At 39.4% G+C, this 27,792-nt stretch overlaps 1 protein-coding gene across 20 annotated transcripts; it reads right to left on the bottom strand.

The window, feature by feature from the left end:
• Positions 1-151: 151 nt before the first annotated feature.
• Positions 152-25,278, bottom strand: BCLAF1 (BCL2 associated transcription factor 1). 20 transcript variants are annotated; one of them, XM_032102097.1, is made up of 15 exons: positions 24,362-24,548; positions 19,420-19,558; positions 18,304-18,377; positions 17,205-17,297; positions 16,216-16,339; positions 14,438-15,343; positions 12,335-13,006; positions 12,053-12,222; positions 9,278-9,383; positions 8,292-8,376; positions 7,429-7,604; positions 6,107-6,287; positions 2,427-2,573; positions 664-873; positions 152-521 (listed from the first exon to the last, which is right to left on the bottom strand). In XM_032102097.1, the coding sequence occupies exons 5-15, from the start codon at positions 16,317-16,319 to the stop codon at positions 516-518; spliced, it is 2,763 nt and encodes a 920-aa protein (XP_031957988.1). In that variant the 5' UTR covers positions 16,320-16,339; positions 17,205-17,297; positions 18,304-18,377; positions 19,420-19,558; positions 24,362-24,548; the 3' UTR covers positions 152-515. The 20 variants fall into 20 exon arrangements, 18 of the variants coding, with proteins under 18 accessions (XP_031957988.1, XP_031957991.1, XP_031957992.1 ...); XM_032102100.1 differs by having other exon boundaries at positions 16,216-16,333; XM_032102101.1 differs by lacking the exons at positions 19,420-19,558; positions 24,362-24,548 and adding an exon at positions 25,131-25,278.
• Positions 25,279-27,792: the final 2,514 nt, after the last annotated feature.

Genomic DNA, 27,792 nt, shown 5'->3' with positions numbered 1-27,792 from the left:
TTATCACTATGTAAACCTGATTCCTGTGAACTAACATACAATCAGCATTTTGCACAACTGGTTATACTGTGACTGGATAACTACCCTTAATTACAATTCTTATATAAAGGCAACAGAGAAGTAGTGATCAGTAAAAAATGCTGCTCCAAGATTTCAGGTGTGCAGAGCTGTAAGTTTACTTCAGAATAAAACACAGACATAGGGGAGAATCAAAACTTTTAGAGTTGTACTTGACCATATATTTGGACAAAGCAGAATTACACTGCATATAACAAACAGTAAAATTTCTTAAAAGTTGTTACAAATATTTTACTTTCTACCTGTACGATCATTAACATAGTTTACTATATCATGATTTTTTCTAAAGGCTTAAAACAAAAACAATCTCTCTAAACTACTTTCCAACGGTAAAATTTAAGTAAAATGCTTACATTCATTTGACAACAAAAAAACATATTAAAAATGTTGTGTGGGTGGTGCAAGAGCTGCTCTTTCAGCTACAACTTTCTTCCAGGTTATTCCTGTGGAAAGAAAGAAAACAGTCTTGTTGTAAACTGTTAATAACCCAACTCCGGAATCTGCTAAAGTGATCCCGACATGCATCCAATTACTTGGCATACTGCAAGATGAACTGTCTAATCCGCAATTCACTGAATGATTTACCTTTTCCTCTTTGCGTCTGTCCTTTTCTTCATTATTCTCAATTGTTTCTTCTTCATCTTCCACAATCCCATCCCCTTGGTATTTGTCATGTGTCCACTTCGGACTGCTACCTGACTTTTTGAAGTTAAAACGCCCTCTGCCACGCTGGAAAGTACCACGGCCTCTTCCTCTTTTGGCCCAATAATCCACACCATCATCTCTGTCATCATGCTACAATAACACCAGACAAAGAGTAAGGTTAGACACCTCTTAAATGTACTCCTTAATGTTAGTACTCTATAAAATAATGTAACTGTTTAAAAGTTCTCTTCAGATCGTAATTATGAGGTATATTCTTAAAAGGCATGATGCTGTAACTAAAACCACAACAATAAAGTTGTTTTAAGAGCCCTTATTTGCTGTGGATCTACTCAAATGTTAGTAACAAATCACTTGTCTGTAACTTACACTCAGTCAGAATTAAAAATTACTAGTTTTGAGGGGAAAAATCGTTACTTTAAAAGAAGAAGCTCTAGGGAGTTCTTTATACTTCGTAAGAAGAGGTAACTGCAGGCAGTTTTCAGAAAACCTGCCTCACTTGCACAACGTAGGGCAAATTAAGTTTAAACTGTTTAAATCTAACATTAACAAACAATAGTTCAGTTTCTCTGGTTAATAAGCCTAAAGTTTGCTGTCTTGCTACCAAATAGAGCCTTACATAGTTCAGTAAGTTCTGACAATCATTTCACGCACTGCATGAAATCTACAGACCATTTTTTAATATAAAAAAAGTTTATATTTAGAATGGTGAGGTACTTTTACTTCAACATACTTTTTTTTTCACTTGTGATTTGGAAAGAAGTCTGAACTATTAAACACATATCACACCCATATAATGCAGTTTAATTACACAGAAGTAGTTGAAGGGTGACTTATTTAAAATATTTTTAGAAATTCAAGTTTAATAGCTACAATTGATTGTTCTAGTATAATGAATAGATTATCACATCTGTTTACAGATCAGAAAGTTTAGATATGTGTAGAAAGACAGAGAACTCCTTAGACAAACGGCCGAATTGGGACTGCATCATTTCTTAGTTACCTGTTAACATATCTGTAACAAGCTATAATGATATAGGAGAAGGTCCCATCTTCACTACTTATCATTTTCCAATGATGAAACAATATCCTTCAAAGTTTGCATTGTTACGGAAATAACTGGAGCAGAGGCCACACATTCATTGTGCTACACTACTTAGAATGGTTACATCAACGGTCCTCCTTTCATAATCCAGATGGGAAAAAGGCATCAAAACTGTGGTGATTTTCTTATGACTATCACGCTGCTCAGCTAAGAGCAGAAAGCTGCTCATAACAGAGTCTGCCCATGTACATCCACAAGTACTGTCAGCTTTTTCTGATCTTCCACTTTTGCAGACTTCCAGACCAAACTAAGACAAGATCTCAAATGTCATACAGACGTAAATCCAGGAAAACACAGCACAAGTCTTTTTGGTTTCAAGTTTGGTTTTAACAAATTTTGTCTGAGCCTGCCTTATTCCCCACTCCCTGATGAAAGTTTTGGAGATAAATTCCATGTTAGGCCTCAGTTACTGCCAGCCTGCTGCAGAAAGATGAAAGATAAGTAGAACCAACCACTACAGCCACCCTGATACTCTCACAGTTACTGCAGTCCCTTATCCATACATGCATGCTACTTCTACGCTTGTAGAAAGTTTGAAAAAACAAAAGCATGCATAAGACATCGAGTTCTCCACACCCACCAAGAAGTATTTCTTGCTTTTTGGGGTATATTCAGGATCCCATTCCTCTTCCTTCGGTCTCTTCTGAAAAGTAGTATTTGAGTTGCTGGGACCAGTATTTGTTCCAGCAAAGACTCCTCTGGCTCTTCCTCTGCCCCTAATTCGAAACTGATTAACCAAGATGTCATTTAATCCATTTATATAACACCACAAAGTAGAGTTCAAGTTCTCTATTACTGAAAATACTCTTTCTGTGCTTAATTACAGTATCTGCAAGTGGAAAACCATTTTTAAATTCACACTCTACCTTAAGTAATATATTCAAGCATTCATTTTGAAATAATGATTCTATTAAACTTAATTGAAACACATTTGAGTTCTTGGCATAAGTTCACCCACAACCAGTGAAAAGAAATTTGACTGCTAGTAAACCAATGTGTTGGAGCAAAAGGTCACAAGAAGCTTCTGAAGCTGTTCACAGACAAAAAAACAAGGGGAAAACTAGACTGAAACAGGGACAAAACTGTCAGGAGGAAAAGAAAGGTCATTTATGGAGTCAAGTGTATCAGTTATGAAAAGGTGATTCTAGAATACATACTAACAGTGCAATTTTCAAGGGAGTATATCCACTGTGTGTTACTCAAACATTTTTATCTAAGATTCAAAAAGTGTATCCTTAGGCCAAATTACATTTCAAATTAGTAAATTCTTTATTCAGAAAAAAATCATTGGTATGTACTGTGCAGAGTAGCAATGCCTGAAGTGAAAAAGAGTGTCTTAAAAATTCTTTATAATGAATTACTGGGGTTTTAAAATGTTAGGCTAGAAAGTCACACAGCAAAAAACCACCCTAAACTCAGAATACACTAAGTAGTAATGCATACAGTTATCTCAGCATGTGAATACTTAGCTTGTAGAAAACATTAAATGAGTTTATTCTTCATCCAAGGGGAGAAGAAAGGTTAGTTTGGGAAGATAAGACTGCTAAAAACTGCAGTTACTACAGAACACAATTTCCACAAATAACCTACTTAAAAACACAGAACTGCATCTTCGGAGTAATAGTACAAAAACATGACTGGAAACTAATTTGTTAAAAATACGCATGTTTCATAACATAGACCAAAAAATGTATATAATTAACTAACTCAAAAGATAAGTATTATGCATACTTAGTTCCACAAAACTCCGAAACTTCTGATGCAGAATTTATGCTGAACAGATTTAAAATTACTCTGAAATCAAACAGACTGAAAAACAATCTGTAGAAGACTCCTAAGACCGATCCAATACTCTTGGAGAGTTATTTGGAAAGCAATAGACTAACTGTATAAGGGAGGAAATACGACACACTTTTTTTATTTCCAACAGCTTTACAAAATTAGGGAACAACAAACAGTAACCTGGGGGAGGGGGCAGACAGAATTATGACAGGATTTAAAAAGAGGAAAAAAAAAGGTATCAGTGTTTCCTGGTATTCGGTCCTGTGATCAGATTCCCTTTAAGAAAAACATCTACACTTTTCCTCACCGTTTTATTAATGTTTCTCCCTACCAAATCATCTTTCAGGTAAAGAACTACAGGACATAAAATCTACTATGGTGTTATCTTCATGGGCTTGCTCATTACAAAGACCACCACAAAAAAAACCCCAAGAGTATATTTTCTCTATAAAACTCACTTTAAATAGAGCTGCTACACAGAATTCTTTAAGATATGGATACTAATGACATTGCCATTGAAAAATTCTACTTATTTCTGTGTTCATATTTCAAAACTACTCATGATGCTTATGTATGAGAAGCCTAGAATCCAACAGAATTGCATATCAGCTGGAGTTAGTGAAAAAAACATTGCTGAGTTAACATTAGCTTGCTGGATAGGGGAGATTGCTACATTCTCCAAGGCTTCCTGTTAGGAGAAGGATTCACAACCAAAGCATTTTATTTACTCCAAAAGCAAAGCAGTATTCACTGGAATGCAGCCACTACTAGCCTGTATTTACAAACACATTCCTACGCTACCTGGTCTGTTATTTTTGATACCATCCAAGATGTATCACTAAAGTGGAGATCTGAGTCAGCAGGGCTGGCCTATTTAGATTGACCTGCTCAGACACTTTGTCCCAAAAGCCTGTGTGTGACCATGAACGTTGTTAGGGAACATTAACCTGCTATCACTGCGTAGACAGAACTGGCAGTCACTAGCAATTAAATGAGTAGAAGTCTTTTAACTTTCCAGTTCTCATCTACCTCAAGTGCATGTGAAGTAGCATCTCTTTCACAATAGATACAATCCGGTTTTATAAAGCAGGAAGGCTTCAACCAATTAGGACTTTTCTCCCACTAAATCTCTTTGAGCAGATGGAGTTTTGAGCTCCCTTTTGTTTAACTTCTGTTTTGTTTGTGCCATTATTTTATACGGCTAGAAATTGTGCTGATAGTCATATTTGATGCCTACACCATCCAGGGATTTATATACTTATGCCACATAGTTCCATAGCATAACTATATAAAAAAATAAGAAGAAAGGAGGAAATGATGCACGTTTAGTATTAGAAATTTACAACTTTGAATTTTCCTCTAGGTAGCTACGGTTTTTTAGATGGAAGATTCAAGCCTCAGGTGTTGGCACATGCCACATGCATTTCAGACACCCTTTTATGTAGTTCAAAATGTATTTTATGCATGACTAAACGTTTGTACCAAACAACGCATTTTACCATTATTTGATCTGAATTACAGGCTACATTAAGGAATTAATACTGAAGTATGAAATTACTCCTACTTATCATGTAAAACCGTTTTTCCCAGCCTACACAGAACTTGCACTATTTTATGTGTTTAGCTGTAGTTTGGAGGTCTGTTTTGCTGTGGTCTTAGGGGGTGGGTGTGTGGTGTCTATTTGTGGGTTGTTTTTTTTCTTTTGGTTTGGGGGTTGTATGGTGTTTTTAAGGGCTCCTTATCTTTTTCAAGGCCTTCTTGATTGATTCCTAGTTTTTCCTAATGCTTCTACATTTCCCAATTATATATCAATAACTACATTAACATGGAATCTGAAAGTTTAAGATCTTTCTGAAGACTATAGTGGTCAATATGCCACTTTCCAAATCACAATGCTTAAATACATTCTGGAGGTGAACCAATGAGCTTTCATGCCCAGTGGCTAGTCCAAAGCAAAGAAACAGAAAAATAACAAGTATACCATCTCCTCAATACAGCTGTTTCAAGTTTGACACTGATTTTTAATTATGTGCCATTCTCTATTTAACAAGTTGCAGGCATTACACAAAAAGGAGGGCAAAACCAAACCCAAAGTGAGAAGGAAAAACAAGCTGCAGGGAGCTAAGAGGTAACAGGACCCAAGATTTAAAATTTATAGAACACTAAATTTTCAGATCCTGTTAGGAAACAGCATTATTAGAGAAGAGCAAGGAATAATCAAGAAATGCTTTTCTCCAGCCTTATGCTAGGATCTCTAATGTCAGGCTAATGCATATTTACACATCATTTAACTGCTACTGGGGAGGGGTGGGGAAAAAAAAAAAGACTCAATATTTCAGGTTTGGTACCTCACATAAAGAACTCAAAAATAAGTCTAGCCTAACATGAAACACTGCAACACTCCCTCGTTTTCTCTGTTACACTACCACCATTGGTGAAATGTTCATAATTTGGGGGAAGAACAGGAGAAAAACTTACAAAGGTGCCTCTTGGCCTGTTGACTCCTGCAAAACCAGAGTATTCCTTCTGTTCATGGTGGGTTTTGAACTCTTCATCTCTTTCTTTCTTGCAATCCTTTTCTTCTCGAGAACTGGATGAGGAAGAAGATGGGGAGGAAGATGGGGAGGACCGAGCACGGTCTTGGTCTCTTTTTTGTTTACTGAAAAATAAAAAAAACCACTATGTGCTATTTTAAACATACTAGATAGTCTGTAACATGCTATACTAAACCGAGTCTCTAGATTTTATGAAAAACTAACCCCCTTCTGGTTATAAAGTCACACATTACATATTTGAGATATTAAGGCGAAGTATATTTCCACTTTCCAGCCTCCTCTGACACATTTAAGTGCACTTAATGCTTATTATTGCTGGCAGTTGGAAAGCAGCAGTCTGCAAACTGTAAAATACAGCTTTTCTAGATTTTGATGTCATGAAGAGATTCTGTTACTTTTAAGATCTGCCTTTCTTCTGAGGCAGAAAAACAGAATTTAAAGGGAAAAAACCCTCAAGGTAAACTTTTACAGTAACTTGACAAAGTTCAGTTTGCACACTGTTGAGAGGTATGGTATGGGCTTCCCTACACAGCCGGCTGTAGGGAAATTAGCCAGTGGAAGAAAATGTGGATACCAGAGTCAAAGTAAATGGGAAACAGGAAGCGTAAGTAAAAATTCACTTTATATACAATACAAAGCAGGGAAAAAACTCCTACAGCGAAACTTTTAGTAACCCCATAGTGGTATTAACTTGACCCAATTTACAAGATTTTAACATTCTATTCAAAGAAAGGTCATACCTGAAGTAATTCTTACCACTTCTACACAGTATCCACTGAGATATGCTAACTTTTTTTTTCTTAAAACAGCCCACTGGCTTTAGAGAAAAATTTAAAAATTCCCCTTCTCACCCATGTTAAAACCTAAGTATCAGTAAAATTCTCATACTCTGGGTGTTATGAGTTGAAAAAGTGCGGAATCAAGCATAACGAACCAAAGTTCTTACACAAACTGTTTATAGAAATGTACTGCATTGAAGTCCAACCTCCTGATGTAGCCTGGATAATAGGACAGATTAATTTGTCATTTTTTTTTTCAGTGTTAGCTTGCTATTCCAAAGTTTTTGTCCTCATCCACCATAAGCCGTGTAAAAGACAGATAATACATATTTGCTGTAAAACAAATAATTTTAATTGTTTAAAATTAAATGTTCCATTATACATTGAAAATTGAAAGCAATTAAGCTTACAATTACAAAAGACTAATTAGAAGCTAAAATCCTCTATAGGGACTTCAAATATTTACCTGTCGTCTTTGTAAGATTTGTAATCCTTGTAATCTTTTGGAGTTTTCTCCTGCTTTCTTGACCCACTGGATTCCCTGGAACCCTTTGAGTCTCCTCGCTCTTTACTTCGTTCTTTTCTACGTCGGTCAATGTCATGCCGAAGATCAGCAGAATCACACCTTAATTTTTTATCTCCCTGTAAACAAATATATATTTTGGAACGAAATATTGAAATAAAACATCAAGACAATCTCAGTGAAAAGGCAAGTTGTGCATCAATTGAAATAAAAAGATAGAATTTACCTATTTTTCAACAAACTTCAGCACACAAATTGACATTACCCTTTACATGCAATGGCTACATCTAAAAAAAAGAACAGCTGAGAATTTCATTTCAAACAAGCATTCCCACCAAGCCAATTGGTGTCTAGTTTTTGACAATACAGACCACAATACATGGTTTGGGGAGATAATTAAGTATTCATTTCTTCTGGTGAATTGTTTTCAAACAGAGCACAAGCACCTTTGCAGTTCAACCACACCACTCACTGACCATCTTGGTACTTCCCTCTGCCCCAAACCTACTCTTTGTCCTTGGGCAGCTTAGTGGTCAAGAAACATGCAAGAAGAAAGGAAGCATGGGAGAAGACTTGACTTTACATACCATGTTGTTAATATGACAAAATCATGCTACATAAATCAGCTTCTTAGTAACATGTTTTACTCAAAGGAAAAAAAATTCTAAATGCAAGTACTCCAGGTGTAATAAATACAAATTATTTTTATATTTTATACAGAAAACACAAAGATGAAGTTGAGATTTAAAGGGGGACTAAGTTTAGTAAGTTTAGAAGCACAGACAGGACATTTACTTAGAACCTACTTTCTGACTTTCTTCTTTAAAGACTCTCTCTTCACCTGCTAAACGGGTATGCTTCCTCAGGGTACTTGGAGAGATGTCAATCCTCCTAAATGTAAAATAAAAGCAGTGTCTTGCCATACCTGTACATGACTTTTAACAGCCTCAGACATTTCATTTCAACAGAAAACTGACAAACAAGGCATTTTTACAGCAGAATAAACTTTTTGCATTACTAAACCTCACCACCAGAATATAGAAGCAGACTAAAAATTAAAAATCATTGTTCTGTTCTGTGTGAACTATGCTAAAAACACAAATACAGAAAATAGGCAGACTGATGTTTCACATTTTAAGTAAAGCTTGAAAGACAGAAAAAATGTTTAATGCTTCCTTTCAAAAGGATCAGTTATATGTAGCCAGCTGAAAGCCCACCCCCTCCAAGAAACCATCAGCACCTAAGATAGTTTGCTGTAAAGTCAAAAGTTCTTAACAAGAAAACTTGTAAAGTTGGATACTGTAGCCTCACATGCAACACAAATATAGTCCACTGCATCATAAAACTAGAGCACATGATCAAACACTACATCTGCATGCCTACCTTCTTACCTTTTAGATTCTCAGATTTTTCAAAAAACTGCTGTAAATTAACACACACAAAAACTAAAGTAGTATGAGATGGAACATTTCACACTGAAGAAGAAAGATGCATGTACAGGGCTTCTTTTCATCTTCAAGACATATGCCCCTCAATATTTGAGCACTGCATGTGAGAAAAGTAAATATATCCCAAATGAGATACAGAGGTAGAGAAGACATCTGTCACAAAACCACAGATGAAGCCAGACCTGACTCAGATGAGTTCTCTTTTACAGAAGGGTTTTTTTTTCTATTTTGTAATTATACAAATTACCTCATACAGATTAGAAAAGGTATTTTGGGTTCTCAAAAGAAATATCAGAAGACATTATCTGAAACACAAAGCATCTGCATATGCAGTTAGCATATACCTATGTATTTCTGGGCTCTTTTGTCGGGTGCAGTGTTCTTCAGTTGCTTTTTGATACGCAGTGAACCTCTCATTTAGGGTCATTCCAGCTGACTTGAAGTATTGCTCTGTTGGTTACAATAGGAAAAACACTGTTTCATTAGTTTAATTCAACTGACACATATTTTACTCCTGACAGAAAGGCAAGTAGCAGGCAAAACCCACAGTATTTTCAGTAAATTTATCAGGACAAGCAAATGTGGCGTTTTCCCTATTTTTACACACTCTGTAACCCAAACAAAATAACAGCGCACAGCATCACTGCAAGTCTACTATGCCATGACTGTATCACATCTAATTCAAGCATCATTTACTGATTGGACTTGCTCATTTTCAATGACATTTTCCTCTAATAATAGAGAAAGAGCAATTTCTTAAACAGTTATTTTATACTTTGCCCACAAGAGAAAGTGAAATTACTTTTGAGTCATGAATACTTGCAGCAAGTACATTTTACCATTCATCTCATCTATAACTTAAAATAAGAATTAGTGAAAACATTTAAGTAATGTACACTGCAATAACTACATGAATGACCTAGCAAGTCTGTTCTTAAAGGAATACAATTTCTTAATTGGAAGTTGTGATGATAAACAATACAATTAACACACCTATGCATAAATAAATTCATTTAAGCATCTGGCATCTTGGCAAACTTGACAACTTCTCTGACAAATTTTCTCCTTCCTTCAGAGACAGTTAAATCAGCCACAGCAAAACTCAGTTTTTAAACCAGCTCAACAAATGTGTTTAAATGTAATATAGAAATACATAAAGTCATGAGCTATGAAATGTTACATATGAAGCAAGCTATCTGCTTAACAGGTCAACATACATCTGTATCAACTTACCGCCCGGCATCCAGCATTTGTCTCATAACCAACCATTAAAACTTGAAACGGCCACTACAAGGGTAGTGCCTCAATCATAATTCCATCAAACACAGGAATTTGAGCTAGCAATTCTGTTTTTATGCCATTTTTGCCAGGAAGACAGAAGGTTCAACTTTGCCTGTTTGGCATCTGTATCTTTCAACAGCTATTTTACTTTTGTAACATGGATTTTGCCATTTCAAAACACATTCCAGGACCTAGTTACAATGAAAAAGAAAACATCACTGGGCATTTTCAGCTCTACATTAATAAAGAGCTGTTCAGACTGGTCGCATCACACCAATAATGAACATAACTTCAGTTTGTCAAAAAAGTTACAAAAATTCTGATCACAGACCACAGTAAATCTGAAACTTAGAGATGTTCTGCTTTCAAAAACAACCGTAACTGTACATATTCTAGTAACTTGACCAGACAGGCTGTTAAATTTATCAAATATTCAACATACAAAAATTTACAGAAAAAGTCTGTTCTGTGATCAACATGTGAGAGTTCCAGAAGTAGTATCTTCACCTACAGCTACATACGTACCATATAAGCAAAAATTTACAGAAGCTCTCACTGGATTGAGTCTTACATTTCTTTATATATCAATAAATAGATACATTCACAACAAATCATTATACACTAAACAGGTATCCCAATAATTCTTTTTATCTAATACATCATCATAGTCCATTATTGCTATTACTTTATAAGTAATTCAGTAAGAAGGAAATAATTTCCCTTAGTAATCTGAATTATGTCAACAAAACGAGATTTTTAACTGAATGTCAGCACATATTTCTAGCACGCAAATCTCAGCAATTTTAGAAGTTAACACATTGTAAAAACAATGCTTACAGACAGATTCATTGAATCTGGTACCTAATTAAGTATTTCCATATTTCTCCTTTACTAAGATGATACGGCAAAATTACTGTCACCAGCTTTATATTATCTCAGTTACATTTAACACAACAGCAAAAAAACAGTCCACTGAAATAAAGCAAATGCTATAGAAAAAAAGGCATTTAAAGAACACTCCAGACATCCCCAGGGGGTTTTAGGAACTATCTATTTTCCCATCAAAAAACTTTGAGAGGATTTATGACTTAAGTGAAATATATCTACTTTGATGGTCTAGGTTTGGATTTCAGTGGTTTTGGGGGAGGACTTTTATTGTGCTTGGTTTGTTAAGGGTATTTCTTGGTGTTTATATAAAACAGCTACTGTTGTTATACCAGAGAATAATTAGTATGTAACTCATTTAATGGAGGTTTATTTAGCCACTGCCAAATTTCTGTAAGTGAAATTCCTGAAAATATTGTCATATAGGAATAAAACATATTATCACCATGAACTTTACTACCATTTAATATACAATTTTTCTTAAATTTTACTGAGAAAAAAAACCCCTTCTATTAAGAATCTGGAAATGACCTCTAGGGTGCTCCAAAAGGAATGCCATTGTATTTACAGTCAAAAGAGATCTGTCAACCCACACTGCAACATTTAATATAAAATTTTATGTTAGAGTCATTAAAAAAAATAAGAAAAATTGACTGGTGTAGTATGTTTAAACTACACTGCAGAAATTCAAACTTTCTATGCTACCTAGGCTCAAAATTTTATCCAGAAACATAGAATACCTGCTATTATACTCTATACCGCTCATGGGTTTTTTGTCCTAGTTTCTGTGCCTATTATTTTTCTAATTATTTTCATGCATACCTCAACAGGAAGAAAGTCTGGGTAAATCAACATTCAAAGAGGCCTGAAATCTCCCTTACTAGAAGCAGCAAATAGGCTTAAATGAACTTGTCAGATTTGTACGTAGCCAGTACAATAAATTAAATACATACCTTTGACATGGTGAACCAAGGACACAATGTGCTGAATAAATGACTCTGATGTGCTTTTGCTGGCCTGTGGCAACTTAATGTGGTCAAAGATGGATCGGAACTCTTGCTCCTTCTTGACGGAATGGACAAGTGTGCTAGCAAGCAGCCTGTCTTTAGTCAAGGAAGCAGGTCTAAAATGCATCAACAACAAAAGAGACACACAAAAAGAAAGCACTAGTTTAAATACATACAAGCAACACTGCAGGCAGTTGGAGAACCACACTGTAAAGCGGAATAATTTACCTATTGGAATCATCAAGAGGTACTGGTGCCATTTTGAGTTTAACTTCAGGACGATGGGAGTCACTGGCTATCATTTTGATCCTAAGTGGGCTCTCCTCTCTGAAGGTGGATTTTTCTCTCGCATCCAGATTCTTGTGTAGAGGAGGACTGTAATCAAAGAGTTCTTTGAGCTTTTCAGACTTTACCTGCTCAGGTGACTGAGTTTCTTTCTTCATCATTAGTCTCTCAGAACTCTTGTCTTCTTCCTTGTGCTTATCTTTTGTTGCACTAGGCCTTTCCACTACATAGCCAGTCTCTTTAAGCTTATAACTTTTCTCATCTCTAAATCCATCGCTCTCTCTATTGCCCTTGATTGACATTTTAGATTTGTATTTGGTTCCTTCCTCCTCAGCATTCCGGTGAGATGCAGTAGGAAAATTTTTACCCTGATCTGCCAGGACAGACTTTCTGAACTGTCTGTAATCCTCTGTCTCCTCTGTGTCCTCCCCTTCAGAGTCATTAAACTTTTCCTTCCCAGTCTCTTTATCAACGAAAAAATCTAAAGTTTCCTGTTCCTCCCATTCCCTTTCTCCCTCTGTCCTCCCTTTTTCTGATCCTCTCTCCTTCTGGGCCTCCTTCTCCCTGGTATTACCCCTATCAAGCAGGTATACTCTAGACTCTTCATCTGTGTACCTGTGGATAGCAAAGAAGAGACTGGTAACTCTGGATTGCATTCATTCCAGTTCACTTGCATTCCTCTTTCGTGTCAATCCCACACCAAGAAGAAGATGAAAATACATTCCTCCAAGCAATTAATTTCAGCATGCAATGCTTGGCACACCATTAACACTGTATCCACTGTCATTTATGCACTAATGGAGGCATGTGAAGAATATAATGCCTATCTGTAGAATGACTAGAAATTTACTTGCTTGTTTTCTTAATCAGTACCCAGTTTCACATTCTCTTACACTAGTAATTTTTTCCATCAAATTCACATAAAGTTTGAAAATTCAGACCACAATTAATTTTTGCACTTCTTTTACTGAAAGAGTTGAAGTAGTACCATAAAAAAAGTGAATTATTTTCAAGATCCTGCACATTACTAAGGTAATTCCACAATCTGGCACAGGCTTAGTGCATTCACTATATTGTGTACAAGCAGGGAACCCTTAGAAGGCAGCTCTCCTAAACACAGAAACACACCAATTATTATTTCAGCCACTGCCTGATCTGTATGCTATGTTCACACAGGTTCTAATACATTCACCAACACATCTAATCCAAGAGAACTTGTATTTTTGATCTCCTAAGCAGTAATTCTTTTACATAATAAATCACTGACTAGACAAATTGATTTAAAAGCCTACAGTCAAGCGTATATAGCATAGTCACAACTCTTCTCACTAATCTGTTTTTAAAGAAATACACTGGAGCACCAGTCACATTAGAAAGGAACAGCCTAATGCCAGTAAGATTTTTACAACTTTCAAAAATTACTATGTCAAACTTTTTAAAGAACAAATTGAAGAATTTTACATTCCCTGGAAAACATACACTGAACTTCCTTCTCACCAACAGCATTATATTCCAAGAATACCAAGACCTACCCTCTTTGATAAGTAATGCAATTCAAGACATCAGTTGTCATACTGCACCACACAATTAGCAACTGATGCTGTTTATGTCAACATAAAGAAATTATTGCACAAGATCGGCATTTTTAGACTTCCAGAATATCTGCATTTGAAACTACATGAAGCATTAAAATTTTGAAATACCTGAACAGAGTTCACTATCAAGCCAGCAAGTCTATATGCACTATTTCAATTAAGATTTTTCTTAACAGTAAAAAATTGAGTACAAGAAAATAAACCATAAAGGAAAAGCAGAAACCAATTCTTCCTCAAGGATACATGTCCCTATCTCTAACAGCCAACAGTCAAGACCTTGAAGCATCTTAGCAGGAAAAGGTATATGTATTTTTCAAGTTCAATTCCAACCAGACTAGTATTACTAGAGTTCCATAATGCATTTTCCAAGGTACAGTGATGATCTTGACAAAACTCTTGAACAGATTAGAATTTTTAAGAGGCAACAGTAGGCTTATAAGTTGGTCCTTACCTTTTCATAAACTTTCCACCTTTTGCAGTTTCCTGTTCACTGCCCTCAGGATAAAACGACCGCACTCGAGCCTCCTCACGGGGGGCACTCTGTGATGGGATTGTCTTTGCAGGGCTTCTCCTCGAAGGGATATGATGCAATGGGCTATTCTGAGAAGGACTATAGCGGCTAGAACCATTTCCAAGAGAACCAGAGCCAGATCTCTCAGGACTATGCTGAATGGAATGGGAATGCTGAGGTGTATCCTTTGCTGAGTGGGCTGTGCTAAGCAGAGGGGCATCAGAGCAAGATGAACTCTGACTAGGTGGGGTGGCAATAGAAGGACTATGGGGTGACCTTGGACTGTTATCATACGCTGAAAGGCCAGGCCAAATGTCGCCAGAAGCTGCTGATGATTTGTTAAAATCGTCAAGAGACTCTGATGGGTCATGTTCAAATGTATCTTTCTGTTCATCTTGTGATTTATTTTTCAAGGGACTGTCTTGCAAAGGAGCCCCTTCAGTTTTCTTTGCCTGCTTTTCCAGAGACGCACGTCTTTTGGAAGAGACAGGTGATTTGCTGTATGGGGATGAAGAACGTGATGAAGAGGACCTTGGGGACCTGGAAGATCTGTAAGATCGACGAGACCTGCTCCGGGACCTCTGGGAAGACACAGACCTTCGTTTTGGACTTCTGGAACGTGAGCGGCCACGCCTAGGGCTTCTGGAGTGTCTTCGGTTCCAGACAGGCCTATAACCTCCACGATGGTATCTACCACCTCCTCCTTGATAATACCCTCTACCTCTTCCTCTGTAACCATAAGGACGTCTCATTCCTCTATTATTTCTGTAATCTCTGCGATAATCTCTAGAATAAACACGATCTCTGCTCCGAGATCGGGAATACGTCCTTGACCGAGACCTAGAACTAAAATTAAAAAGCAAGCATTAACATTTGACAACTGAAAAATTTGGAAAAAAAAAAAAAAAAAAAAGAAAAAGAAAAAGAAAAAAAAGTTCCATAACATGAAATGCAGTCAGAATGGTAAAGCATGCAGACTCCTGGTCTTAAAGTAACTTCTACAATCTCTATTTATTATTTCTGTAATATATTAGTTATAACAAACAAGTCTATACTGCTAAGGACTATGAAACTTAGCATCAGGTGATTAAGACACTACTAGTCTCAGTGGCCTCCCCTGCCATTTTAGTAAAGATTATCACCACTCTGGAGCATGGCGTTCAGTTTCTCAGCCACCACCACAGTTCACAGCCTGGAACAAAGACTGACATGACCCCCAGTTTAATATGCCAGCCTGTGGACAGCAGCAGCTGAGGCAGTAAACATTCAACTGACCCACTTATTTTATTGGAGATGGTGATGCCCACTAGTAAGATGAGGAAAATGCTGGAGGCAACTGAGAAGGCAAGATACAGCAAAGCTTATCTACTGAAGCCTTAAGTTACTTCAGATATGAAAAGGTTAATGAGAACTACAGAACAAATTACAGGGAAAGAGACTGGATGAAAAAAACATAATGAAAAGGGGAAGGGAAGAAACAAAAGGGCCAGAAATCATGAAGAACCATTAGCATTCTGACGTTTGCTTGAGATATAGGAAAAGGGAAAAAAAATTTAAATAAAGTGACAGAAATTACACTCAAAGTGGTTTACCTACTACCTAAAATGAAATAAGATCCCAGGCTCACTTCTGCCATAGCATCATGCAAGTGAAAAACATTTTCCAGACAAAAACTAACATACCAAATCACTTTTTCATGCAGTAAGACGTCAACTTACCTGTATCTCTTTTTTCTTGAATGTGATCTGGATCTTGACCTAGAGCTGGACTGAGATCTGGACTTTGATCTTGAAGAATGTGATCTAGAATTAGATCGACCCATTTTTGCCAGTAGATCTATTCCTTCCCAAAAGGAAAAGCAATGAGAGGAGGGGGAAAAAATGGAAGCAACTATTTAGAGTCCATGTAAATGAATTAATGAACAAAATTTGCATATACTAAAATGACACTATTAGAAAGTAGAATAGCATTTGCTAAACAAAAAGAGCTTTGGAGACAATATAAGTACATTTATTAGTAAATTAAAAGCTCAACCACATTTTAAAGAATTTAACATTGCTGCAGTGTACACAATTTCTCTGAAAAGATGAAGTGTAAAAGGTTTTTTCCAGATTCAAATGCACACGGATCCTGTAGGAGAGGAAGCAGCAGAAAATGAACCATTTCTGCAAATCAAGGGAAGAATAATGTAACTCTGGACATCTTAATATAGTGTAACAAAATTCTAGCTATTGTGTAGTTTGTAGTTCCCTTGCATTTCCAATGCACTGTTCCTTCTCCGGAAGGACTTTACAGTCCTCTATAATGCACCTTTTACATGAGCAAAGAAAAGCCCTGAAGTATTTGGCCCAGCAGTTGTTAGTTTGACCCACAGGTACTACTTCTCTTAACCACATGTACTAAAGCTACTCACTCTGATCCGAATTTTCATTGCTCAAGATGCCCATCCTGCATCTTTTTAGATTAACTTTGCTTTTGAGTCTACATGTAAAATGCATGGCCAACTTAAAGATTTTAACAATTAGTTAAACAATATGGCTTGCAACAAGATTCAACATGCTTCAGCACAAATTAAACTAAAAAAACTACAACTGATTATAAATCAATGAGAACTAAAAGAAAGTAATTAATAATAAACTATCATTTCTTCTTATGTACAGTCATAATAGATATTTAGAATTAGTGCTAACCATAAAAAAATACACACCTTTTCCTTTTCTTTTCGGATCAGTGGCTAAAAATCCCCAATTTAATTAATAAAAACTTTGACCCATTACCATTTTCTTTTGAAATTGCCCAGCTTTAAAAAAAAAAAAAAAAAAAAGTGTCACATTAGACAACCTGAATACAAACTATGAACAAGCAACTACACATTTTCAGGCCTTCGATGCTCAATAATCATTGTTTAATAATAATTAAAACAGAAATGGAAAAAAACAAACATTTACCTTTTGTATTGCAAACAGGCTTTAAGGCCTAAAATTACTATATCAAAAATATAAGCTCAACACAACAAGCACTTCCTGTCACAAGGTACCTTATATAATATTTCTCGTTACCTGGGTGGTATTTCAATTATGTAAAGACAAAAACAACATTAGAGTTTAATTTAAAGCTAACAAAATTACAGAGAATTTAGACACATCTAAGAGAACCTGAAAGAGAAAAGCAGACCAACTTTTCCCCATCAACTGGTTCCTCCTGCCCCATATGACTTTCTCCACAAGAGTTTGCATGGCCTCAGAGATGTAACCTCATCTGAAGCTAACCCAGAAAAAAATGAACCTAAACTAGCCTTCCATGTAACCCAGAAAAAACTATTTACCTTGGCAAAGAAGAATTATGTTGAACGCTCTTTTTTACTGGCTCTTTCCACTAAAAAGCAAATTTGCAGAACCCATACTTAAAAGGTATTTTCTAATTCATTGAGTTCAATTAAACTAACAGAAAATGGCTTGTAATCTCTTAGGATCAATACTTACAGGCAACATAAATTTAGACCTGTAAAACTGTTTAAGACATACCCATTTTCCAAGAGTGACAGAAAACAAAACCCGGTGGGGCTTTTTTCTGTTACAAGTAATTATCAAACCAAACATCAGATGTACAATGTCTATAATAGAATACAATCTCAGTTTTAAATTATTTGCATTCTACGTATGACAAGTACAGTTGATCTTTACAAGACAGTTTTATATACTGCAGCTTCTTATTGCAAGCATGAATTTTAGGAAAGCAAAAGAAGATTGAATTTTCAATAGCTGAGTTCAATCAGAACATTCAAAGAAGAATTAAGCTAAACTTACCTCCAACTGTTAGTTGGTGTCAATGAAGCAGTTATTTCAAAACTCTCTATTTGTGCTTTCAGCAATACTGATCCCTATAGAACAAAAAGTGAGACTGTCAAAGACATGAACATTCGCTAAAAGGCAGCACCCTTTTGCTTAAATGGGTTCGAACATTAATCTGTTTATCATGAAAAGACAACACGTAAGAAATAGCAAATTTACTCTTGGACTCCATGATGGTGCACACTAAGACTGGAGCAGCTCAAGAGTCAGCCACTGCCAAGTGGCAAATCCTACTCCCCTTCCACACATGACCACTCCTCATCAGCCCTGGTAACAGGGCTGTGTAACACATTATCCTCACCTTCACAACAGCCCTGACAGCCTTCAGGTCCTCCAGTGACCAGCTCTTGATACCTAGAAACCACTTTCATATAACGAGGTTATCAAAGTGGTTTAATGAAGGGCCAAACTGAGCTGGATTATGGAGCAAATAACAGCATGCAGCCAGAAAGAGAGAGGCAAAAAGGACAGTGGCAAACTGTTAGACCAGTCTGAGCTCTGCACACAGCTTTGCACTTCACTAGAGCCATCTTATTGGGAAAAAAAAATTGGGATGAGAACTTAGGCCAACAGTGAAAGCTTTATCTTAAGGTTTCTCTTGCAATAGTTACAGAAGCCTTACTCTATTTTAACTTCTTGTTTAAAATGCATACATATATGATTTCACCTAAAGAGCCAACATCTTCAAAAACCAGCTCTTTTACAGTTATGCAGAAAGGAAGCATAACTGTAATAAAAAAACCAGTCTCAAATGTTTGAATTTTTCACTGGCCCCAGTTTTTAATTACCTCCAAGCCTTAAGACAATATACATTTGTAGTCTAACTCAACACTAAGCACCTTTTTCAATTCCACTCAAGCAACAAAACAGGAATTTTATCCCAGTTCACTACAGACATGCTGGATCTCCAGAAATTCTGCAGCTCAACAATTCAATTAATTAAATCCAAAGGCGTAAGACACTGACTGCTCCTAAAGGACACTTTCACACTTGTCCATAGGTGTTCTCTTCATCTAAAAGAGGAAATGTAGCATTTGTGTTCATAAACACTGCTTTCAAAAGTCCACTTACCATTCACTAGTAGTGACCAAGATATTTCCAATTTCTACAAAATATATGCTTTATTAAGATTAAGTTTTTACTTCTCATCATCAGCAAGCATGAGTCTCCGAAGGAGCACAGTAGTGTATCGGACCATTTCAGATTTTGTCTAGACAAAAGGCGAGATGGTATTAGCCAGTAAAGGGTAACGAAGGCATTCAAAAGTCTAGTACAGAAAAAGCAATACAAACTTCAAGTTCAGGCCAAGATTTTAAATGAATACTTAATAATCTATATTTCTGACTTAAACTTGTGTTATCTGAAATCAAAAATCCTAATTTAGACAAGTCTTTAGATCCTGGGGATATAGAACAAGATAGTTACTTCACTTTTAAAAACTCTAAGCAGAAGACAAGATCTTAAATTACCATAACTCAAACACTGGTAGTCAGTTCTGCAGTCTCAGAAATCCTTTCTAGCAATCAGCAAAGGTGAAAAATAGGCACACTTCTTTGTTTTTAAACGAGACACTGGCTATACCATATCCAACCCTGGCAGCTAAAACACATCTGCTACCCTTTTCCCATTTAATTCTTTTTAAGAAGAGTATGGATATAATGATTTTTTTTAAAAAAAGTACTTTGAATAGAAAGCCGTAACTACCGAATAAAAACCATTTAACTATTTGCAGCTTTTGTCTCCATTTAATTGTAACAGGTAAAACAAACCTTGACACACAAGACCCACTTATCCAAACAACACTCGTACTTAGGAACAAGTGAAAGATCACATAGCTAGGATTTTTTTGGTCTGTGTAAATATTCTTACAATATACAAGAATTTACAATTTTATTAACCTTCATCAAATCTCACTTAGGAAAGAACTGTGGTAGTAACAGGAATACGTAGGAAAACAGCCGTCTGTAACAGTAACCTCCTGCATGCTGCACACTTCCACAGAAAAAGTACACGTTCCTCAGAGCATCACACCTACAACATCCTGGTTCACAGCAGCAAATGAAATCACTCACAGCCTCTTCCTGCTCATGGCCAGTCTGGAGTGGCTACACCAGGTCAAGTAAGGGCACAAGGAGTAACGAGCAATGAAAAAGAGCTCTACGCACCGTTTGTCGCTGTCTCAGAGGACAACCACACTGGGCCAAGGGTGGGCATCAACTATGTGACACAAGGTGTCATCAACAGCACCCAGCATTTTTAAGAAAGGACCACGACTGCTAGGAGCATGGTCTGTGCCTGAAATGCCAAGGCTCTAATCCACACACTTCTTTTCCACTCAAGCTTCTTTTTCCCTTGCTTTCCACCCTAAATACTTGAAAGGAAATGCCTGGCTCTCAACTATTTCACTGCCATGTTAAAAAATCTGGATTTCACAAATGAAGCTGCTGCAGCTCCACAGAATAAGGTGGCTCTGCTAGTTTAAAGAAACAGTCCCATCTCTCCTATCCTGTGTTTCCTCACATTCCTGATGATCTCCCTTATGCCAGTCTATGTATTTCTGCACCCACATACTGGATCGCTTTCAATAAATTTTTTTTATATGGTTCATTACACAGCCCACAAACACTTGGGACAACACAGGGAAACTGAAATAGCAGCCAGGCAGGACTGCTTCTTTTGGCAGCACCACAAACTCAAAGCTTCCCTGAAACCAGCTTGGCATAGCCTTCAGAAGCAACAAACTTGGTGGTATTTAAGCTTTTTAACAGTACTTGCAATCAGCTTTAAAAAAAAAAAAAAACAAACAAAACACCAAACAACCAGAAACCAAACAAAAAAACCCAAACAAAACCCCACCAAAATAAACACACAAAGTCAAAATAACTAAAACCAAACACACCCAAACAACCAAGACTTAATACAGAAACCACGACTGTTTCTGGAAATTGGCTAGTCCACCACCTGTCAATTACTGAATCACATTCAGAAAAGTTTCTTAACCAAAAATACAACAGGATCTTTGTCTTCAATCAATCTTGGCCAGCAAGTGTGACCATCAAGCAAAAACAAGATACACAACAGAATCAGGCTTATCCCACCACATGCAACACAGTAAGGAGGAAGTGACACAGTTAGCATTTGCTAGGTTTAATAAAAAAAATGAAAAGGACAAGGAAAATGGTATCTAGCTCCTTTTATATATTACTTTTAGGAGTCTTCACTACACTGCTGATGTTGGAGTTTTATCAAGAGTACACAGACTGTACATACAACACATCTCTTAAGCCATTTTACACGTTATATATCACATGTAAGTTTAAGACATTTTAGGACATTTATACCCACTTACACTAGCAAAATACTGCTTCCTCTTAGCTCCATTATTTTAGCTACCCTTCATTTACAGCTATTTAGTAGTTTGTATTTCTCTTGCTTAAACATTACTTGAGAGCTGTCAGGTAGATTTAAATCAAAATCTTGTTTAAGTAATTCACAAGCTGTTGCCAAAATGTGTTTTCATTCAGAGATTCAAGCTTCAAAAGATGCGACGATTATACAACCATGACAACACAAAAGGGGATAGGACAGTCTGCAAAGAATTCCACAGAATTTGTAATAGTTTCTCATAATACACCCACTGAAATAAAGAAAGTCAGTCTTAATGAGACAGAACTGTAAGCCATCTATTCAATGCTTGCACATCTGCTGTGCTTTCTTACCCACTCTCTACCTCCCCCCTCCTCTTTTTTTTTGAATGTCCACAACTGTAGCAGTGGCACATCACACCTAAGAATAGAATGCATTTCTTAGTCACTTAAATCCATCCTAATTGGATCACCAATGATTTGGATTCCTACAAATACTAAGATTCCACGGCAAATTTGCCCAAACTATCTTGTTATGTACCAGTAAGAGGTGGGAAGCATTATTTCCCCCATTTCGTATGCTGGAAATATAATGGAAACAGTAAAACATACAAAGGCACTTCCCCCCCCCAATTCATTAATTTCTATATAGAAAATAACACAAAATATCTGTAAATTAAGTCAAAAACCAGCATCCTAGTAACAGCAAAATCACCTCTGCAAAACCATCATATGATTGTTAGCTGTCTTTTATGTAATACTATTGGCAAACAAAACCATGTTTCTCCCCTAACTGAAAAACAAAGAAACCGAAGTGTCTAAGAAATGTGTGCATACGCAAAAAGGAATTAGCTGCTTTTGGACACATACTGTTTCGGACCGCCTTTGTTATTTCTGTGCGTGTGTTTTACACGCTGTGTTTTCATACGCCCTTACACCGTGGTTTCCACAATCTCTGCGATGAACTACACGAATTGCTGCTGCAGAAAAGGCAATCTTCCCGCCCTCATTTGTTCCAAGACTGACACTCTCAGAGGTGCTTGGTGGGCTGCAGCAGTGATCCATAAGAAAACTGCTCCGGACAAAAGCTGCCTTTTCAGGCACATCACCTCCCAGATCCCATTTACCACAAAGCTGCACAATGCCAGTGCCAGCACAACGAACAAGCCAGCAACGCACTTTTTCAGAATACCTTTGGGAGAAACTCTCACACAAACAGAGCACTTTCTTCAGTAGCTTCCTTCACCTACCTCCACCACCTATAAACAAACCCCAAATGTTCTCTGGCATTCCACAAACCCTACAGCATTATCTCTCCTTGACAACCAGCCTGAATATAAACCATCCAAATATCTGCACCCTAGCTCCAAACAGCTCCCTGCTGATTTTTTCTAGATTCCTGAGATTGCATCAAGTTTTCTGCCTCCTCAATGCAAACAGGCCCCTCTCCATGGTACGTGCTCCTACCTCCTGCCCCCAGGATTCTGTCAGCCACAGCCTTCACCTGAGAAGTTGCTCCCCACGGTTGAGCCTACTAAAGCCTTGCTCAAGAGAGAGGCACTCGCGCTCCAAGCACCGATGTATCTAACGCACCAAACCTCGTCTGGCCATTCAGCACGGCCTGCCACTCAGCATCCAAAGCGACCAGTGGGAGGACGAAATTCCTACTCTCCCTGCCACAGGCTGCATGCTTGGAGCACATCTCAGTGCCAGAGCCTCTACCCCGTTCTCATTTGCCCCACTTTTGTCCAAAACAACGTGATTATCAAAGAGGAGGGCGAGGAGGAGGGAGGAGAAAGACAACAGCTAGACAGCATTTTCCTGCAACTCCACGCTGTTTAACCAATCCCTCCCACACCAAGAACAACTATTCTAAGTGGTATTTTTATACATTTGCATTGCTTAAGCAGTGACTACTTGCAGCGTCAGGTGCACCTTTGTTCTGCATGCCCTCACGTCTTTCTGTAGTAAAATTTAACTGCTCCTTTGAGGACAAAACTTTGATCTCCGAGATAAAAAAGTGATAAGCTGTACTGACTTCGTAAAGGATCAACGTGACACACAAAACAAGAATCTGATTTTCATAGAATTAAAGACGAAAAGTAGGGGGTTTACAAAGCAAAGGAGAAATAACGGGAACGATCCTGCAATGGTTGCATAGTACAGTATGATCAACACTGGCAACACAATAGACCCTTTCAGCAAAGGGCATAAAACCCACTGCGGCCCCTCATGGGGTTTTGTGGGCATCTGCAATCCGGGCAGGAAAGGCGCAGGGAGGCGTGGGGTACTTCAGGCACAAGCGCCTGAACCACAGCCATACTCGAAGGGAAGTTCCTCCAACGACCGTAAAGGCTGATCCAATACCGGGAAGCATCCTTTCTCTCCGGCACCGTCTCCCTCTTCAGTGTCACACCCACAGGGATAACGGGGAAATTTAACATTCCCGTAACCAGCGTCGTACAGCCACATCCCCTGGGGCCTTCCTGCCTCCCTCAGGCCGCACACCCGGGGCGGAGGCCCAACAGGGCCGGCGGGCCGCCCATTCCCCACACCCCCCCCACCCTTATCCCGCCAGGTTTCCGGGAGCCGCGGAACAGCTACAAGGCAACTCCGCTGCCGCCTCCCACTGCCCCTTCCCCTTCTACCTTCGCTTCCCGGGGCGCCGTCCAGGCGCAGGGAGGAACGACACCGGCTCGGTCCGGCTCCCACGGGAAGCGGTGCCCACCTCAGGGCGGTGACGGCGACCGCCCGTTCCCGTCCCGTTCCCGTCGGCTGGCGCGGGATAATCGGGATAATGGCTGCGGACCGCCGAGGTCACGCGGCGGGGGAAGGCGGGACGGCACGGCGCGCGAGCACCGCGCGGTCGGGGGGGCGGGGCGGGGCCGGACTGCTCCCCCCTCAGACTCCCCCCGCCATCTTCCCCCCAACCCGGGGCCACCGCCCCGCCAAACCTCCACGCAGCCCCTTCACCTCCGCCCTTCCCTCACCTGGCAGGCGGAACTCCCGGCGGCCCCGCTCTCTTAGGGCAACCGGGCGGCCATTTTCCGTCTCACCGAAGGAAGAGACGAGAAGCCCGCGGGGAAAAGCAAAAACCACCGGGGGGAGGGGGGGCGGGAGAGGCGGGGGGCTGCTGCCTCCGAAGCGTCACTTCCGTTGTGGGCGGGGAAGCGCCAGCCCCGCGCTCAACGCCTGAGCGCCATCTTGGTTTCGGGTAGCCGTCCGCAAGCAAGATGGCGTGTGCCGGCCGCCCGCCCCCGCTGAGCTGTGTGTGCCCCACGCCTGGGAGCTTCACGTCTCGCCCGCCGTGGCCCCGGCTCCCCCCCGCACCACCGCGGCTAAAAGCTGCCGCCTTGTATCCTCTCGTTCCCCGAAGAGATGCGAGGCGCAGGGCCCCTCCGGCCGTTGCCTGGTTACCTGTGGGGCGGGGTGCGCATCCATGCACAGGAGTCGCTTGGAAGGAGCTGTGTGCGTAGCGCGGCGCAGCCCAGGCAGCGGCTCGGCATCCAGCGGCATTGGCAGCCGGTGCTCCGCGCACCGGCAGGGAGATGGCGGTGCCGCGGCGCTTTACTGCAGCACCTTTTGCAGCAGGCGGGCGGCCGTCGCTTGGTTGCGGTACAGCAGCGCCACGTTCGGGGAAAGCGCGCCCGAGAGGTCTCTGTACCACCAAAAAGGTGCAGCCGAGGGCTGCGAGTGAGCAGCCACTGACTGATGCACGAAGAGGTGTGTCTAGGCTAGCCAAGTCCTAAAATTCACAAAATCACAGAGTATTCTGAGTTGGAAGGGAGCCATATCGAGTCCAACTCTTAGCCGTGCACAGGACAGCCCCAAGAGTCACACCATTTACTTGAGAGCATCGATGAGCAGTTCACTCTTCTTGAATCTTACACAGCGGATTTATTTTTTAAAAGGCTGTTGCCTGTTATTTTTTGAGGCAGGAAACAAAAAACAACCCACTACAAAAAAATTAGGAAGGGATACATAGGCCATTTTGACACGGGTTTTTTGAATTCTGGGGACAATGACTGGGAGGCAGCCCAAAGCAACTGATGGAAGGAAAAAGGCATGGAAGATGAGAAGCAGACATAATCCCCAAATGCTAGTTTACTGTTTCATGTGTAAGGAAAGTGATATACTGGTTAGATCTATTTATTTTGGCTATTAAGTTTTTTGAAGTGTAGCATTCTATGGAGGCAGCAACCAACGAGTAGTTGGTGCTGAAATAAAAACAGTGTGGTTAACTGATGAACAGTCTGGCCTAGAGAGAAACAAATCCCTCTCTCCTTTTAAGGTTTTCATTTCTGTAGGGATAGGGGTAACAGATGTGTATCTCAAGTGCAGCACGCATGCTACAGCTTTTGCTGTAACCAACAATAAGGCACTATTAATGAAGAGGCTCCTTGATCTCTGATAATGAACCTGTGAGAGAAGACAATTTACCATGGCCTATAAGGTTTTCAGAACTGTCATGGGATTTGGCTGCATTCAGTACACCTCCTTCTATTTCTTAATGGTTCTGAGAATTGCTCATGCAGGGACACCTTCCACTAGGCTAGGTTGCTCAAAACCCCATCCAGTCTGGCCTTGAACACTTCCAGAGATGGTGCATCCACAGCTTCTCTGGGCAACCTGTGCCAGTGCCTCACCACTCTCACAGTAAGAATTTCTTCACAATACCTGAACTAAACCTACCCTCTTTCACTTTAAAGCCATTGCCCCTTGTCCAGTCACTACATGCCCTTGTAAAAAGTCACTTTCTGGCCCTCTTGTAGCCCCCCCACCCATAGGCACTGGAAGGCTGCTGTACGATATCCTCCTCAGAGCTCTCTCATCTCCCATGTGAACTACCCCAGCTCACTCAGCCTGTCTTCATAGGAGAGGTGTTCCAGCCCCCTGGTCCTCTTTGTGACATGCCTCTGGACTTGCTCGAACAGGTCTGTGTCCTTGTTGTGTTGGGGCCTCAGTGCTGGCTGCAGCACTGGAGGTGGGGTCTCACCAGAGCAGAGCAGAGGGGCAGAATCCCCTCCCTCACCCTGCTGGCCACGCTGCTTTGGATGCAGCCCAGGATACAATTGGCGTTCTGCACCCTGTACTCACTGAGCTCACTTTGCTGGATCATGTCCAGCCTCTCATCCATCAGCACCCCCAAGTTCTTCTCTTCAGGGCTGCTCTCAATCCATTCTCTGCCAGCCTGTGCTTGTGCTTGGGATTGTCCTGATCCAGGTATAGAACCTTGTACTTGGCCCTGTTGAATTTCATGAAGCTCATACAGGCCCACGTCAAGCCTATCCTCATCCCTCTGCGTGGCATCCCTTCCCTCCAGTGTGTTGACCACACCATTCAACTTGGTGTTGTTGGCAAATATGTTGAGGGTGCACTCAATCCTATTGGCACCAACAAAGATTTGTCGGGCATAAGCCAAAATAAGATACATGGGGATGTATATTACAGAAAGACTTCTACTCTCAGTTATCTGTTGTATTTAAGACAACATACCGTGTGCCCAGCGGTAAAAAAAACAAACTACAATGTGAAACTTTTTGAAAATATATCGTAAGATTTTGGCAAATATATTTGCCTAATGACAATTAATGCAATTTCATTTTTTTTTTTTCATTTCATTTTTTCATGCAATTTTCAAACTTTTGTTCACTCCTTGTCTTGCCAAACATGATGTTTGAGCTATGGGCTGTGTGATTCTTCAGTGGAACGCCTTGGTAGCAAAAGCATCAGGACATGCACCTGTGCTTTGAAACACATCAAAACAGTGGTTTTCTAAGGGTATTCACATGAAACACAACCTGACAGGTCTCCCTCTCCTCTGATTCCATGACTTTGTGTGATAATTTACCTCGTAAAATTTAACTTTCTTTTTATACAATTTGTTCAAACCTCTAAGGTATGTGGATACCTCTGAGCTGTGAGAGACACTTTCTTTTGCTACAAAGCAATAAAAAATACCAAAAAATAAATCAATTTATGTGCTTATTATTATCATAGGAGACAGTATCTCTGAGCATGACACAAACTGCTGCTTTGAGTACAGCAACAGTCCAGAAAATTTACAGCAAAGTATGAA

The sequence above is a fragment of the Corvus moneduloides genome, chromosome 3 (genome assembly GCF_009650955.1).
Source record: "Corvus moneduloides isolate bCorMon1 chromosome 3, bCorMon1.pri, whole genome shotgun sequence".
Classification (NCBI taxonomy): domain Eukaryota; kingdom Metazoa; phylum Chordata; class Aves; order Passeriformes; family Corvidae; genus Corvus; species Corvus moneduloides.
Note: the sequence above shows the minus strand (reverse complement) of the source record. Positions and strands in the feature narration are given on the sequence as shown.

What these genes read in the sequence shown, in the direction of transcription:
- BCLAF1 (XM_032102101.1), bottom strand. Translation starts at nt 16,319, where the DNA reads ATGGGTCGATCTAATTCTAGATCACATTCTTCAAGATCAAAGTCCAGA. An exon ending in GGTGGAAAGTTTATGAAAAG is followed by an intron (nt 13,007 to 14,437) that starts GTAAGGACCAAC and finishes TGCTATCCACAG; the next exon opens with GTACACAGATGAAGAGTCTA. An exon ending in AAAGCAAGAAATACTTCTTG is followed by an intron (nt 874 to 2,426) that starts GTGGGTGTGGAG and finishes GTGTTATTGTAG; the next exon opens with CATGATGACAGAGATGATGG.